This window comes from Galeopterus variegatus, unplaced genomic scaffold (genome assembly GCF_000696425.1).
Source record: "Galeopterus variegatus unplaced genomic scaffold, G_variegatus-3.0.2 Scaffold704, whole genome shotgun sequence".
Classification (NCBI taxonomy): domain Eukaryota; kingdom Metazoa; phylum Chordata; class Mammalia; order Dermoptera; family Cynocephalidae; genus Galeopterus; species Galeopterus variegatus.
In genome coordinates this window covers 177,829-193,268 of record NW_007726815.1, presented here as the reverse complement: position 1 = coordinate 193,268, position 15,440 = coordinate 177,829, and the positions used below count along the sequence as shown (strand labels likewise).

The window sequence follows — 15,440 nt, the reverse complement described above, 5'->3', positions numbered from 1 at the left end:
GAGCACCTAGCTTATCAAGGCTAGATTTTAGCCCCTACTTGCTCCCTTGGCCTGCTGCCTTTTTGCAGGGCAGAAGCTACACTCCCAGGTGCTTATCTTAGAGAGACCAAGCCCTGGCTCTTCCTTGCCAACTTCTGACCTAAAACTGGCTCAGCTTGAGGAATGCACATGATTTTCCACATAGTTCTATCTCAAAGGCAATACATTAGCAGCACAAAGAAATGTGCTCAGAGGTCTGGAATAGACAGGCTCCTGGTAGAGGGAACTGACCTCACTCCCAGGGCATTGGGTCACATGCTGCACAGTGTGTGCAGTGACGACATTCTGCCGGGACACCCATCCTCTACAGGGTGTGTTGTCAGAGTGGTTTTGAGAAGACCGTGATGAATGAACTCTGTGGGTGATACAGCATTGTGGTCAGATCCGATTTCCACCCCTAAATTCATGGTGGAAATTGTATCTGTGCCAGCCATGTGAACAAATTTTGAAAGACTCCCGTCCTCTTCTTTTCATTCTGCATCTATCAGCAGTTCCCAGCAGTTCAGAGGCTAGAGGACTGGGAAGAAAGAGAGGCTGAGAGTCCCTAGGAGCCGAGGAACTGGTGTCTACTTCCTGTCCCCTTATTGGTTCTAAAAGGCTACTGGGAACAAGAGGGAATACAGTTTGTCGTTGTTTTGAGCCCCTAAAATGGGCAGAGCACCATGCAGAGGAATGGGTAGAGTCCTGTGGACACAGCACTTCCCTCTGTGACCTGAAAGATGGGACTGGGCAGATGAAGAGCAGTCATGCACATCAATGCCGTTGTACCCTAGGTGGAAGGGTGATGGTAGCCCAGCAAGGTCAACGCCCTGGGAACAGCCATGCCCATTAGCATGGGACCGTAGGCCCAGGGCCTGAGAGAAGGAAACCTGCCTGTTGGCAGAAGTTTCTGATATTAAAAACTTACTGCTCCGGTCACCTGGCTCTTGATACTTAGCTACAGCATGCCATGGCGAGACATAGGTTGGGAGTGGTGCCCAGCAGGGACCTTTTAGTGGAACGTGGGTCCGTGGCCACAGAAGGCACAGAAGACCCTCCAGGGCTGGCAGTGTGCTGTTGGCAGGGTGCTGGCTCAGATCCAAGTCCCACTCTGCCTTTACCACATGCCTGACCTTGGGCAAGTTGCTTCCTCTCTCCAAGCCTGTTTCTTCATGTGGACGGTGGGAATAGAGTAATGGGGTCTACTTCATGCACGTGATTGTTGCTTGGATTAAAATGAGGTAGGGCTTTTTGTTTGTTTTCATAGCCAATAGTTTTATTTAAATATTCATAGCTATATTTCAACAAAAGGAGAGCTTTAATGATATATCCATTTAATCACACTTCTCAAATCACCTTTGTGTTTATTTTTATAAAATGACGTTATTTCAAAAGCAACATATTATAAACTGTAAAATACCAAGTATCAAGTTAGTTATTCATTTATTCAACAAATATTGGATACCTACTAGATGCCAGCCACTAGTTAGTCAGGGGCCCCCTTGTGAATAGGAGCTGTTCAGTAAATGTTCGTTGAATTGAAGTGAATCAGGAGTTCCTCCGTGTGCGTGTAGGTAGCTGTGGGATGGCAGTGGAGGGAAGAGAGGAGAGGAAATGAATGTGGTCTGAGTGCTTACAACTTGCCCAGCACTGTTACCTCACAGCCACCACTCTGGTCCCACTGGAGAGAAATAAACAGACTCTAGGACTTTTCCAGATGCATAGCTAGTAAGTGATGGTTCCATATATGAATTCAGTTCTCTCTGACTTCAGAATCCATGTTCTTCCTTATTAATCAGACAGGGAATGGTTGCAGGGTATTCTCCTTGCCACAGAATGATGCCAGGAGGTTCCATTTCTAACCCCTTTTTCTTTTCCCAGGCATCCCCCAGATCAATGACCCAGGCCAAACCCTAAGCCAAAAATGATCACCCTGATTCTAGGCCAGAAAGTTGGGATCATATGAAATCAAAGCAGAATGAGGCTGTATCACCACAAGCCAAACCTCATGTTCATACGGGTGCAGGTTTTAGGAAAACAACAGCCCTTAATGCATGCTCAAAATTCCTTCCATGGTAAGCCAGTGTGAGAAAAATCCCACCCAAACAATGTGCTCTTGGCAGAGGGAGGGCAGGTGTCTTCTTGGGCATAAAGCAAACCAACAAGGACTCAGAACTCGCTCTAGGGAGTTGTTGGTTTCCCCAGAGGATGTAGCTTTTGGAAAATAAACTTAGCAAAGGACTTCGTTTGCCCCTCTGCCCCCTCTAACCCCAGTCTTGATCCCTCCCTGGCCTCTTAACTCCTTGGGAAGAAGGAGGATCATGGAGTTCCTTGTCCTCATGTCGTTTCCCAGCTCAGCACCAATACATCCTCTTCTCAAGTTTAGCACCAAGTATTTATTCTTATAAAGTAGGGTTAAAAAAAAAAAAGAAAAAAACAACAAAAATAAATAAATGGATTATTGTCTGCCTTGGTCTCCAAAAACCAGACCCACAATTGACTTTATTAATAGACTTAATAGATCCTTAGGAAGGAAGGATATTCAGTTAGTCAGTCAATCATTCAACAGAAAATTAGGATATTTCTGTATCACTGAGATGCAGCCCCCAAAAATGACCTCAGAAGCCTCTGGTGTCTTCACCTCCTGGGGTGGTTGGGTGGGGTAGGCAGACCCAGGGCACCAGAGCCAGCAACACTCAGGGAACTCCTGCCTGCTTGCTCAGGAAGGCAGCTGGCCTTGGGGCCCAGAGCATGTGGTGGAGCCTCCGGCTGCCCTGCCACTCAGTTCACAAGGCCTCACTGAACCTCTGTAAGGTATGAGCCACTAAGCTCCACCCAAGGGTGACCACAGAAGTAGACAACTTGGATATCAGAGACATCAGTCAGCGACTCCAGACAGTTTATGTAGGAATCACTCTGTTCCAGAGAGCAGAAGTAGGACCCATGGGTGGAAATTCCAAGGGTACAGATTTCAGTTCAGGAGAAGGAAGAACATTATAACTATTAGAGATGCCATTAAGTAATGAACCCTGTGTCACAAAAATATTCAGGTGGCTGAAGGTTCAACCCTCTAAAGTGTGTTAGTAGGACAAGCCCTGCTTTGGACAGGATCCTAAAGTCTCTTCCAACTGTGAGTTTCTCTGATTAGTACCAAACAAGGAGCCCAACAATTCATGCTGCTAAGCTTCAGAGGCAGGACAAATGACTGTGGCCTGGGGTATGTGGCAGCAGGCTTAGTGGAGTGCCTGATGCTTAGTCCAGGCCTTGAGAGTAGGTAGGCTTGGGGTAGGTGAGGAAGACCCCCAAATATTGCATGACCCAGGAAAGTACCCTTTACCTGCAAAGTAAAGGGGCTCCTACTTAGCTGGCTCCCAGACTTGCAAAGAGGAATTAATTATTGTTTGTGATACACTTTAAGATACTCCGATGAAAGGCCTTGTATAAATGTAAATTATTATTATTGTCATTAAAGAGGCTAGACGTCTGGCCTGCTGGATAATGCCCTGGCATAGCTCTAAGCAGAAAGGAAAGCACACTCGAGGCAGAAAGCTTGCTCCGCTTATTCCAAAGCAATAGCAGCAGTAAGAAGGAGTGGGCCGAGGAGGGCTTGGCCCGTGACTATGAAAGCAAATCTCCCTGGCTCCTATCCAGAGTTAGCATGCAGCTCTCTGCTCCAGGAGTCAAGTGTCTGTGTGTCCCCTGAGGGCCAGGGCCCTGCTGGGATGCATGCCTTTGCCCCTGCAGAAACCAGCCCATCACTAGCCCAGCAGCTATCCATGAATGTGTGAATGTGCTGTTGTTGGCTGGTTTGATGGATGGAGGGCAGATGGCCAGGATAGACTGGCCATCATTCTTGGGGTCCTATGTTAGATCTGGAGACGAAGAGGAGATATATAGAAACCTCAGATATGTGCAATACCTCTGATGATGATTATTAAGGCTCTTGAGGGAACCCCTCTAGCAAAACACAGGGAGAGGTCATTTATTAAATTACTGCTTCCACTTAAGAAAGTGTCTCTGGCTAAAGTGGTTGGATTGATACCCAAAGCAATAATAATAATAATGTATAATAGTGTATTAGACCTAGCAGTGACCTCAGAAATCGTCTCTTCACTTTACAGATGAGGCATCCAGGGCACAGAAAGGTGAAGTGGCTTCTCCAAGGTTGCATAGCAATTGAAAAGCAGAGCTGGAGTCATAGCTCAAGCTTCCCCCTTGCAAGTCCCCTGTTCAGTTATGTTGGGATGATAATACCTCCCATTTTACAGAGCACTTTGCAGAGGCATTACTTCTCAACAACCCTAGAGAATTTTAAGATGCCAAGTGACCTTTATGTTAGAGGAACCATCTGGGAATCCTTTGTTCTTCTGGGGCTCATTGTTTAGAGAATATTTATGGTACTCTCATACCACCCAGGTGTACTCCATGTGCCCTTTTGTACTTTCCTTCTCCAAGACACTCAGAGTAGCCCTCATTCTTCATTAGTGTGCACTAGTACTTCCAAGAGCCAGATGGGCGAGGTCGAGTTCATCCCTATTATCTCTTGTGATAACTGAAAATTCTACTGAAAAGCTAGCCAATGTGGGTCCCTAGATGAGGACTAATGGTACCAGTCAGCACCTCTAGATACAAACCTACAAGAGGAAGGGCCATTTAGGGGGGTTTGTAAAATCAAATGTAGGTATAATGGAGTTGGCAGTAAGTAGCTCTCAAAATGCATTACTGGGCTGTTGACAATTCCAGTAAGTTTTGATGGAGGGGACTAAATTACAGCTAAAAGACCACCAAGTCAAAAAATTTTAGAGGGCCAGCCCGGTGGCGCACTGGAGAGTGCACCACTTGGGAGCGCAGCGGCGCTCCTGCTGAGGGTTCAGATCCCATATGGAGACTGGTTCCCGCTCACTGGCTGAGCGTGGTGCGGACGCAACACCAAGGGTTGCGATCCCGTTGCCGGTCCCCGGTACGGGCGCGACACCGAGGGTTGCGATCCCGTTACTGGTCAGTAAAAAAGGCAAAAAAAGGAAAAAAAAAAAAAAAGTGCCATGGAATCCAGGAGGGGAAACTGATTCCAGCTGAGGGCAAGGGCCCCCGCCTGAAGCTGTGAGCATGTGATATAATGGTCTCGGTGTGATACCAAGCCGTTGCATCTCACGTGTGCTAATTTCCTTGTTTTGCAAGCTTGGACCCCTTAAAACAAAACAGGCCTGCTTAAGGGTGGGCGCTTAGCAAGATTGTGTGTGTGAACCAATTACCAGCACTTATTTGTTCCTAAGTCCCACACCAGAGAGAGCCAGGCTGCCATCGCCAGGCAGAGCTACAAAACAAGCTGCCATCATCCCGGTCACTGGCTCACCAAGGCACCCCAAGTCTAATGGGCCGTCAGTACAGGGGCCTTTGGAGGGTAGATGGGGAGACCAGCTCAGACTCTGCCTACTAGCTCCGGGGCCATGGGTCAGCCATTCATCCATTTATGCACCAAGTGGACATCCACCTGCTGTGAGGCCCTGAGGAAGGTGGACCGAGGGCACTAAGGATGAACTGTCCCCAAATTCTGCCCCCAAGGGACTTACAAAGAAGACCTATGCTAACATATACAATCATGCTCCACATAAGGACCTTTCAGTCAATGACGGACCGTATATACAACGGTGGTCAGAACAACAGGCTAGGTGTACAGTAGTCTCCACCATCTAGGTTTGTGTAAGAACACTCTTCGATCACACTGGAAAAATTGCCTAACGATGCATTTCTCAGATTGTATCCTCATCGTTAAGCGATGCAGGACTATAATTATTATATGCCATGTTAGAGAAACTATCATAACTTCTCCCGCCCTTCTCTGTAATGATTGGAGACTATGTGACCTCTGAGGTTTTCTTCTATTACAAAATTCTGTCATTCTAAAATACGTCTTTAAGCCAAATATTTACATTTGTTTGAGAAATATCTATTGAGCTGTGGTGAGTTGGGCACTATACTTGAGGCTGGGGATAGAAAGATGGATGGATATGAGCAGTGGGTCTTGCCCTCCAGGAGCTTCTAGTCAGGTGTGGGAGAATAGTTGGCATGTGATGGATGCACGCACATGGAGATGGAAGCTTCTAGTTGGGTGTGGGAGAATGGTTGGCATGTGATATATATGTGCATATGGAGATGGAAGCCCAGAGGAGGGAGCCAGCCCCCTGGCTGAGGGAGGCTCAGAAGCCCATTAGGACTACCCTGTACATTTGTCTCATTCACCCAGCCAGCCCTCTCCCTTCTCATACATGGCACCAGGGGATGCCAAGGGAGCAGAGACACCTGCAGCCCCTGGGAGCTGGTTGAACTGTCCCCAAATTCTGCCCCCAAGGGACTTACAAAGAAGACCTATGCTAACATATACAATCATGCTCCACATAAGGACCTTTCAGTCAATGACGGACCGTATATACAACGGTGGTCAGAACAACAGGCTAGGTGTACAGTAGTCTCCACCATCTAGGTTTGTGTAAGAACACTCTTCGATCACACTGGAAAAATTGCCTAACGATGCATTTCTCAGATTGTATCCTCATCGTTAAGCGATGCAGGACTATAATTATTATATGCCATGTTAGAGAAACTATCATAACTTCTCCAGCCCTTCCCTGTAATGATTGGAGACTATGTGACCTCTGAGGTTTTCTTCTATTACAAAATTCTGTCATTCTAAAATACATCTTTAAGCCAAATATTTACATTTGTTTGAGAAATATCTATTGAGCTGTGGTGAGTTGGGCACTATACTTGAGGATGGGGATAGAAAGATGGATGGATATGAGCAGTGGGTCTTGCCCTCCAGGCGCTTCTAGTCAGGTGTGGGAGAATAGTTGGCATGTGATGGATGCACGCACATGGAGATGGAAGCTTCTAGTTGGGTGTGGGAGAATGGTTGGCATGTGATAGATATGTGCATATGGAGATGGAAGCCCAGAGGAGGGAGCCAGCCCCCTGGCTGAGGGAGGCTCAGAAGCCCATTAGGACTACCCTGTCCATTTGTCTCATTCACCCAGCCAGCCCTCTCCCTTCTCATACACGGCACCAGGGGATGCCAAGGGAGCAGAGACACCTGCAGCCCCTGGGAGCTGGTCCTGGCTTGTGCAGTTACAGAAACTGGCTGCAAGCTGCTCTAGCCACAATCCAGAGGGCCTCAGAAGCAGAGGGAATTGGTAGGTAATTATGATCACTCTAGTAAGTATTTTAAAACATGCTGTGATTTAGCAGGAACCAGATTTCATCCCCAAACTTTTATGTTTAGAAATGGATTCCAGTCGGTTATTGTTAAAGTCCTCCTAAAACAGCATTTGATTTAATCTAACATATACCGAGACTACAGTCTTGGCCTTCTCACAGGCAAGGAGGATGAGCCGTATAGGACATAGGCTAGATACCAATCTAAACATCTCATACTCAAGGCAGACCAGGGCTGGGCTTGAGGCTGGAAGCCCAGTGTGCCATGGAATCCAGGAGGGGAAACTGATTCCAGCTGAGGGCAAGGGCCCCCGCCTGAAGCTGTGAGCATGTGATATAATGGTCTCGGTGTGATACCAAGCCGTTGCATCTCACGTGTGCTAATTTCCTTGTTTTGCAAGCTTGGACCCCTTAAAACAAAACAGGCCTGCTTAAGGGTGGGCGCTTAGCAAGATTGTGTGTGTGAACCAATTACCAGCACTTATTTGTTCCTAAGTCCCACACCAGAGAGAGCCAGGCTGCCATCGCCAGGCAGAGCTACAAAACAAGCTGCCATCATCCCGGTCACTGGCTCACCAAGGCACCCCAAGTCTAATGGGCCGTCAGTACAGGGGCCTTTGGAGGGTTTGGGGTGAAGGGTGTTGAAATTGAACCAGGTCTCTTTGTAGAGATCTATTGAAAGGGTGACCCTGTGACATGAGGAGAGTAACCCCAGTGAGTCAGTATTTACAGTGGCAGCTCAGGACAGTGAAGACAAGGCGAGACCACGAGGCATGATTAGCGGGACTTGTCTTATACTATTTACAGGCCTGCTTTGATTTTCAGACCACAATCGGTTTTCTTATGACTGATTAAAAACATGTGCCAGTTGAAGTCACAGCTGCAGAAGAAAACTGGAAAAAGCAATGAGCCTTAGATGTTTGGAACTTGCCTCTATTTGCAAAAATGACCTCGGACTTGATTTATATGTCCTTGGTTTCCTGACAGTGAGGGTCGTGTCCCTGAACCACTTCTCCCTCCCCCTCGCACCCCACCACCACATTGGCCTGACTCTAGCAAACATCATAAGGCTCATCTTAAGATTGCCCAAAGAAAAGCATTTTTGAATTCCAGAATTCAAGTCCTGTTTTGGAAGAAAGCAATTGTTTAGACTCTTGCAAAATAAAAAGTTCTAAGTAAAGGAGGCTAAAAGCAGTCAAGACTACAGAGTCTCTTCCATGTGATCAAGCTCTGGTGGCACTGGGGTTGGAGTGACACTAGGCAGATATCTTAACTAAACTCACTAAGCCTCTCTTTTCTTACCTGCAAAATGGGGAGCATGACCCCTGCCACACTTTGCAAAAGCCTAACCTGCTTTCTGTGGTTCCTTCCCTTCCTCCAGAACCACAAACTCTTTGGGCTGTATATTTTCTGGTTTTGTTTTCTTTTTTTTTAAAAGCTATATTGATTCAAATTGTCAGATGTCAATTTTATGGATTTTTATTCTTTTGAAAAGATTCATTAAACAAGTAAAGAACTGTAATCCCAATGGAGAAAACCCCTTCTGATGAGACCTTTTTGAACACAGGTTCCTGATGGCCTCCCCCCAGGCCTCTGAGCATTTCCCTGATGGCTCTCTGTCTTAACTCTCTTCAGTCTCCCTAGATCCCCTTCCCTAGAACCCACAGATTATGGGCTCCCAGAAGGACAGGGGGCAGAAAGACGGCCTAGAGGAGCAGGTCTTCCTTCCCTCCCCAGAACTGCCTGTGGAGCCATGACACATCTGCTGGGAGCTCTGCAGTGTTTGCCAACCTTACCCCGTTTGTGAAAAACTATCCCAGATAATAATAATAACAACAATAACCACAACTACTACCACCACCTACTGAGACCTGCCACGGGCCGGGCCCTGGGCCTAGTACTTTACACACACTACCTGTGCTCCTCACAAACTCTATGAAAATAGGTGCTAGTGTCTGAATTTAACAGATGAAGAATCAAGACACAAAAAGGTTAAGGGGCTTGCTCAAGGTCACATGGATAGTATCTGAGACCATAACTGGGTGGTGCTTAAAGATCATCAAGCATAAATCTTCATGTTACAAGTGAGGATGCTGAGTCCCAGCTCCAGATGACAGAATGAGCCAGGGCCTGGACTAGAACCCATGTCCGCCACCCCTAGTTTAGCACTCTTTCCTGTTTCCCCACTGCCTGCCTTAACAAACATGATGTCCTGGACACATAGAGATCTGTTTGAGGACCAGGCCAACTCACACCCCCATCCTGGGCAGCAGAGCTGTGTGATTCTGGTCAACCACTGCAACCTCCTCCCTGATTAAGTCCTTGACCAAAACTGCACACAAGGAGCACACCCAGCAGGTCTGGGCAGAAGGCAAGCAAGGGCCTGGAGGTGCCTCTAGCTGCAGAGTTCATCCTTCAAGTCCCCAGGTATGCCACAAGCAGTTTTGGACCGAATTTCAAAAGATGCACAGTGTCCTGATATCTGTGGATGAGAGTCCAACCCTGAGAGAGGCTATCTCTGTGCCCCCAGCTGCCAGCTTGATACGGTAAAGTGGAAAGTGAGGGCCTGATCCAAGAAGTCACAGAGAAAGGAGGAACTGACGGTGAGGACCCTAGGGCCTCTCTTTCCACACAGGTTTCCCTCTTCTGCAGTCACTTATGTTTCTGGGTGTTTCCATGGACTCAGCCCTCTCCCAGTTGACATCTATTGATCATCTACTTTGCCAGGTAGCATGCCAAGCACTGACTTAGACCATCTCATTTAATCCTCACAAGTACCCTTTAAAGTAGGCACAACTATTGCCATTTTACAGAGGAAGAAACTGAAGCGAAAGTCACTTGCCCAGAAGATGCATCCAGGAAGGAGTGTGGCCAGGCCTAGCACCCAGGTCTTGCTGGCTCCAAGCCTACACTGCACTACCTGTCCTTCACACCCTGTAGCCTGCAGGCCAGAGAGATCAGGAAACTCAGCTCCCTGCTTTGTAGAGGGGGAACTGAATCCCAGAGAGGGATGGAATTTAACCCTGGGCCCAAGGCCCAGAAAAGTAGGCCCACTGAGCACTCCAGTTCCCTGACCCCCAGCCCAAGGACTCTGTCTACTCCCCTCCTCTCCGTGCCTATGAGCCAAGGCTTGGGCCATGCCCCACTCCTGCTCTGAATTCATAGAAACTACCCTGTCTCGGTCTGGGATCAGTTCTTTACGTTTATTCTCCTGAATGAGACTCCTGGATTGGACTGAGTTGAGATTTTATGAAACCCTGAGCAAGGGACTGAGATCAGTGAAGAGGGTCAGAACCTTATTTTATCTTAAGGCATACTGAACTCTAATTTGGTCTAAAAATAAATTCCCATCCAGTGTGAGTACAGTGAGGAGCTTGACTGCCCCTGGGCCTCTCTCCTGTGAGCCCCACTTGGCCAGTTAATAGGGAGGTGAGGAGACCCCCCCGCCCTCACATAACACACTTACACTTTAAAGCTTACCACATGCTTTATCTTTGGGTCAAAGATTTTTTTAAAAGATGACAGATATCTAGTGTCCTTAGTAAACTGTGCTCTGAGCAGCTCTCCATTTTCTCTGCTAAAAGTGAAATAAATGAAAACAGTGCTTAAAAAAATCTATAAATGGGTGAGAGCCAGTTGTCATTTTCCCCTTCCTCCCCTCCCCCCTCCCATAGCTGACTTAATGAGGACCCGAGCTGAGAAGTACTCACTGAAAACAGCTGGCAGCGCCATGCCTTTAAATAGCCCTCTCCACGCTTCCCCTTGGCGGCACGCAGTTTGTCCTGGCAGGGAAAGCCCAGGACACAACAGGAAACTTCAGAACTTTCTGAAAAGGAAAGAGCTCCTTTAAAGCACACCCCCTCTTGCCAGACCTTATCGTGTAAGGAGCTTGTGCTGTTGCAGCCCCTGCCCCTAGAAATTTCCGAGGAAAAACTGAGCTGATGAGATTTGTTTCAGGACCCAGTGTGACTCTGGGCCTGGGGGAAGTGACGGGGGTGGGGCTGGAGACCTCCCCCCAGATCCGATCCCTGCCCCAGCTCAGGCCGCTGCCCAGGGCCAGTTTCATCAGCAGCAGAGACACACTGTTCACTCATTAGGCATCTAGGGAGGCCACAGTGTAGATTAACTGCAGCCCGTTCCTTTAATGTCCTCACCTGTAACTTGGGAAAGGGGGCACCACACTGCCCACCTCGAAAGTGGTGCTGGGGTGGGTCCCCCTCCGCAGTGCACTTCCAGCAGTAAAGCCAATGCAACGGAAGTTGGCCACAGCCTGTCAGTCTCTGAACCACTGAAGAAGGACCCCAGGCTGTCCCCAGCCGCACATCCAACTGCGGGAAAAGAGCAGGTGAAACATACATAAGGAAAGAATGGCAGCCAACTCTTGACCATGTCCCTTCCTACACGTTGTCCCATGCAAGTGTCACATTAGGGTGGGCTTATCGCCCCTGGTCCCATAGGGAAACAAAGCCAGGGCTTCTCTTGCCCTGCCCAGCCTTGCTCGAGGCCTTGGGCCCTTTCTACCTCATCCCAGTTGGCGCTTGTGCACTGAGGACGATTGTGGCATGGTGTGATCAGTGGGTAAGGGCTTTGTCACCATCAGAGAAGGTGACAGTTTGGCCAGCTCAGGGCTGTGTTGGCCAGGAGTGGATGGAGGAGGGTGCTTTATCTTTCTTTCTCACTAATTGACGACATAGTTTGAAATTTGAGAGTGGACTAAGGTTTTCTTCATCAGTACCAATATTGAATTTATCAGCTTTCTGGGGTTGCTCTGTCTCCCACCTTCTTAAACAGCCTGTAATGCTTTAACTGCCTCTTACAAACTGGTGGCCATCATTAGTTACATTAATTAAAGCCATAAACCCTCCCTGAGTGCTTTCTGTGGACAGCGTGCTGAGCTGCACATGGGGGTCACAGAGAGGAGGGATGTGCTCCTGCTTTCCAGGGGCCGGCAGTGTAGCCTGGCAGGTAATCTAGTGACAGGTGCTCTGGAAGAAGCACAAAGAGTGTCACCCGCAGGGAGAGAAACTTCTGGTGGCCCAAGAAGACTTGATGGGAGCAAGGGCATTTGCTGATCCTAAGTAAAGCCCAGAGGTGGGAAATGGCATGTATGAGGAAGGGTAGGTGGTCACATTGGAGGAGGGAGGGGTATGTAGACCCAGGCTTGTTTCTGGGCTCGTCTCCTGACCATGCATGGGCTTGGGGGTCTATGACGTCCCTCGGTTGCATAAAACACATACTGGGCAGGGGGGATCTTACCTGCAGTTTGTCTGGGGAGAGGATCCTTAGCTTTCTTAGCTTCTCAACGGAGTTCTTGATCCCCCAAAAAAATGTGATGGAGGAAAAGGATAAATTTTTTTTTAGAAAATGAGTTGGAGCCAGATACTGAGAGTCATTGAGTGCCAGGCTAAGAATTTGGGGAACACGAAGGTCTTGATCAGGATAGGGACAGACACTGGGGCTCTAAAAGAATCAGTCTATCTGCAACAGAAAGGCAACGCAGGCCTTGTGTCAAGGAGAGGAGCAGCCTTCTGCCGCAGTATTGTTGTAACGAGACTGAGAGCCAGGGTGTGTCACTACGGATGGAGGGATGTCGGGGAGGAGGGGAGAATCTTGAGGATGAATCCACCACAGGGGGTTTAGCGAGAAGTGGAGCCTGGCTAAGAAGAAAACTGAAAGTTCTGTTACAGAAGCACAGATTGGCCAGAGCACGTTCAAGTACTTAACAGTAAAGAAAACGTCGCTTTGGAACACAGTAGTTTGAATTACAGAGAGACATCCAATGTACCACAGGTGGTTGAAAATGTGTGACTTGAAGTTTGGGAGGGAAAGAAGGGCTCGGACTCAGACTGGGGAGTGCTCTGCTGAGGCTGGTGCAAGTCTGGGAGTAACCGTGACCTTGTTCTGAGTGAGGGGAGTGGAGGGCAGGGAGGCACAAGCCCACGGAGAGGTCACACCTGGGAGTGGGCAGGGAGAGGAAGGGGGTTAGGACAGGAAGGGAGGGTCACATCACAGAAGTTACAGGGAAAGAGAGCTTCCAGAGAGAGGAGTCAACATTTAGGTGCTGCAGAGAGGCCTCTGCGGAGGCTAGGACTGAGAAAGAGCTGGAGCATTCAAAGTGGCCAAATTGGAAAGAGAGTTGCAGTTGTCTTGTTGGGGGAGGAGTGTGGTCGGGTGTCATCAGTAACTGCACTTGCTGTGATCTAGAGGTGACCCAGGCCTGTGGAGCTGCATGCGGCTCTTGCCCACACTGCAGGATCCCTGCTGGAGTTGGGATTCCAGAGCAGTTCGCTCTGCTGTTCTCGCTGCAGGTCATGCTGTGCTGCCTCTCACTCCTTCTGCACATCTGCCTCCTGCCTTTAAACAAGCTCCTCCACTCCTGATTTGGTGCTTCTAATCTACTGGGAGCCGGTAGCCTGGAGAGCCAGGCCTGTTAGAACCATGTCCTAAATAAAACAGACTGTGGGAGGCTCCCCTTGGGTGAGATGCATGAGGCCTTTGCAATGCTGATGGTGACAGGTCTTCTTGGTGGCTGTTCCTGGTTCTTGTCACTGTCTGGGAAGGCGAGGTTGCTGGGTGAGCCACTTCTGGATAAGTAATGTGTGACTATGATTGCGTGGGAGGTGGGGGGGCGGGGACTAGAAGGTGAGTCTGGATGACCAGGGGTACGGGTGCCCACCCCCTGCATCCCCAGCTTACAACCAGCTCCTGCTGCATCCTCTGCCCACAATGCCCATTCTACCACTCCCTCCACTGACTGCCCATTCCGGTGCCCACAGTACCTCCAGAGATGCCCTGTCACTTAATTTGCCATTACTTATGTGTCTTCCTCCTCAAGAGGTGCCACATCTGGGTCATCTCACCACACCTGGCACCTCACGCAGCAGCATCTTGGTACTGAGTGGGCCCAGCACATGCACATCTCCCGATGTAGAATGTGTCCCTGCTTTTTCAGATTAGAAACCTGGGTACCAGAAAGGTCAAATGGTCTGCCCCAGATCCCACCACTCGTCTTCTATTGACTGGGGAAAGTTCTGTTAATCCCCAGCCTGGCTTTCTTTCCAATTGACCAGACAGCATATGTGTTTGGAAATAAATGGAGACTGTGGATCATTTAGAAATTCTTTTTATTAGACCCCCTCTGTCTGTATGAAGTCAAAGTTCCAACAGAGTGAAAAATACAATCCTCCTGATATTTCAGATCGTTAAACAACTAGGTGGTTAAATTGGTCACTCTCTGTCCTGTAGCTTGGATCAGATCGTTGTCTTTGTCCTGGAAAAGGGCAACGGGACCTGAGGACTAATGTCTAATAGGATTGGCAGCCAGGAAGTTCTGCGTATAGTTCCTGAAATATCCGTGAGAGATATCGCAGTAGTGAACTGCATGTACCTCCCTTGGAAAAATCCAGAGGGCTTTGCATTAGCAAAGAAGGAAAATCTGACCCAAGATGCATGAACAATAAATAACAACTGTTCTGAGTTAGGCTGAAAGCTCCGAGTTGCACTTTTTCAAGCCGTTTGTGCTAACCACAATTTTTTTCTCCCCCTCTTTCCCACCAGGGCTTATTTCAAAACCTTTGTCCCTCAGTTCCAGGAGGCAGCGTTTGCCAATGGAAAGCTCTAGGAAACACCAGTGTTGAGAGGGGGCCAGCCAGACTGCTCGGTCCACATGCGTGTCAGCACACACGGCGCTTCCTGGAATGCCCTCATGGCAGCGTCCTGCTCACACAGCAGCCTAGCGTGCCCCAGACAGCCCCAGCTCTGCTGGGACCCAAACTCAAGCTGGCCAGTGGAACCTGAAGCCTGGAGCCCCTCACTTCTGGTTGCTCCCTCTTTCCTTCCTTCATTAGATTTCTTTGTTGGAAGAAATAAACTCACAAATCATGATGCAGTAATTTTCCAAGGAAAGTAAGACGTCATAAATGCACACACCCTTCTTCCAAAGCCTTTGTCTCAGACTTCTTTTAAGTTTTAAGATTAAACACCACTTGGGTTTTTGTTTTCCCTGAAGCTAGTGTCTCACCTCTGTGTGTGTGTGTGTGTGTGTGTGTGTGTGTGTGTGTGTGTGTGTGTGTGTGTGTTGTACACCCAGCATTTCCCATTTGGGGCAGTCTTCTATTGGGAAAGGAAGCCCTTGAAAGGATCTGACCAACCTGCAGGGTTTCAGCCACCCAACAAGCCAGGCCCAAGGCTGGTGCTCAGGAACAAGTGGGCTC

At 48.5% G+C, this 15,440-nt stretch overlaps 1 protein-coding gene across 1 annotated transcript in view; it reads left to right on the top strand.

Moving 5' to 3' along the window:
* The window catches only part of BRE (brain and reproductive organ-expressed (TNFRSF1A modulator)), a 334,059-nt gene extending 318,825 nt beyond the window's left edge, over nucleotides 1-15,234 (top strand). Inside the window, exon 11 of the mRNA XM_008571568.1 lies at nucleotides 14,785-15,234. Coding sequence (XP_008569790.1) covers nucleotides 14,785-14,848 — 64 coding nt within the window. The 3' untranslated portion in view covers nucleotides 14,849-15,234. The remainder of the gene's footprint in view (nucleotides 1-14,784) is intronic.
* Nucleotides 15,235-15,440: the final 206 nt, after the last annotated feature.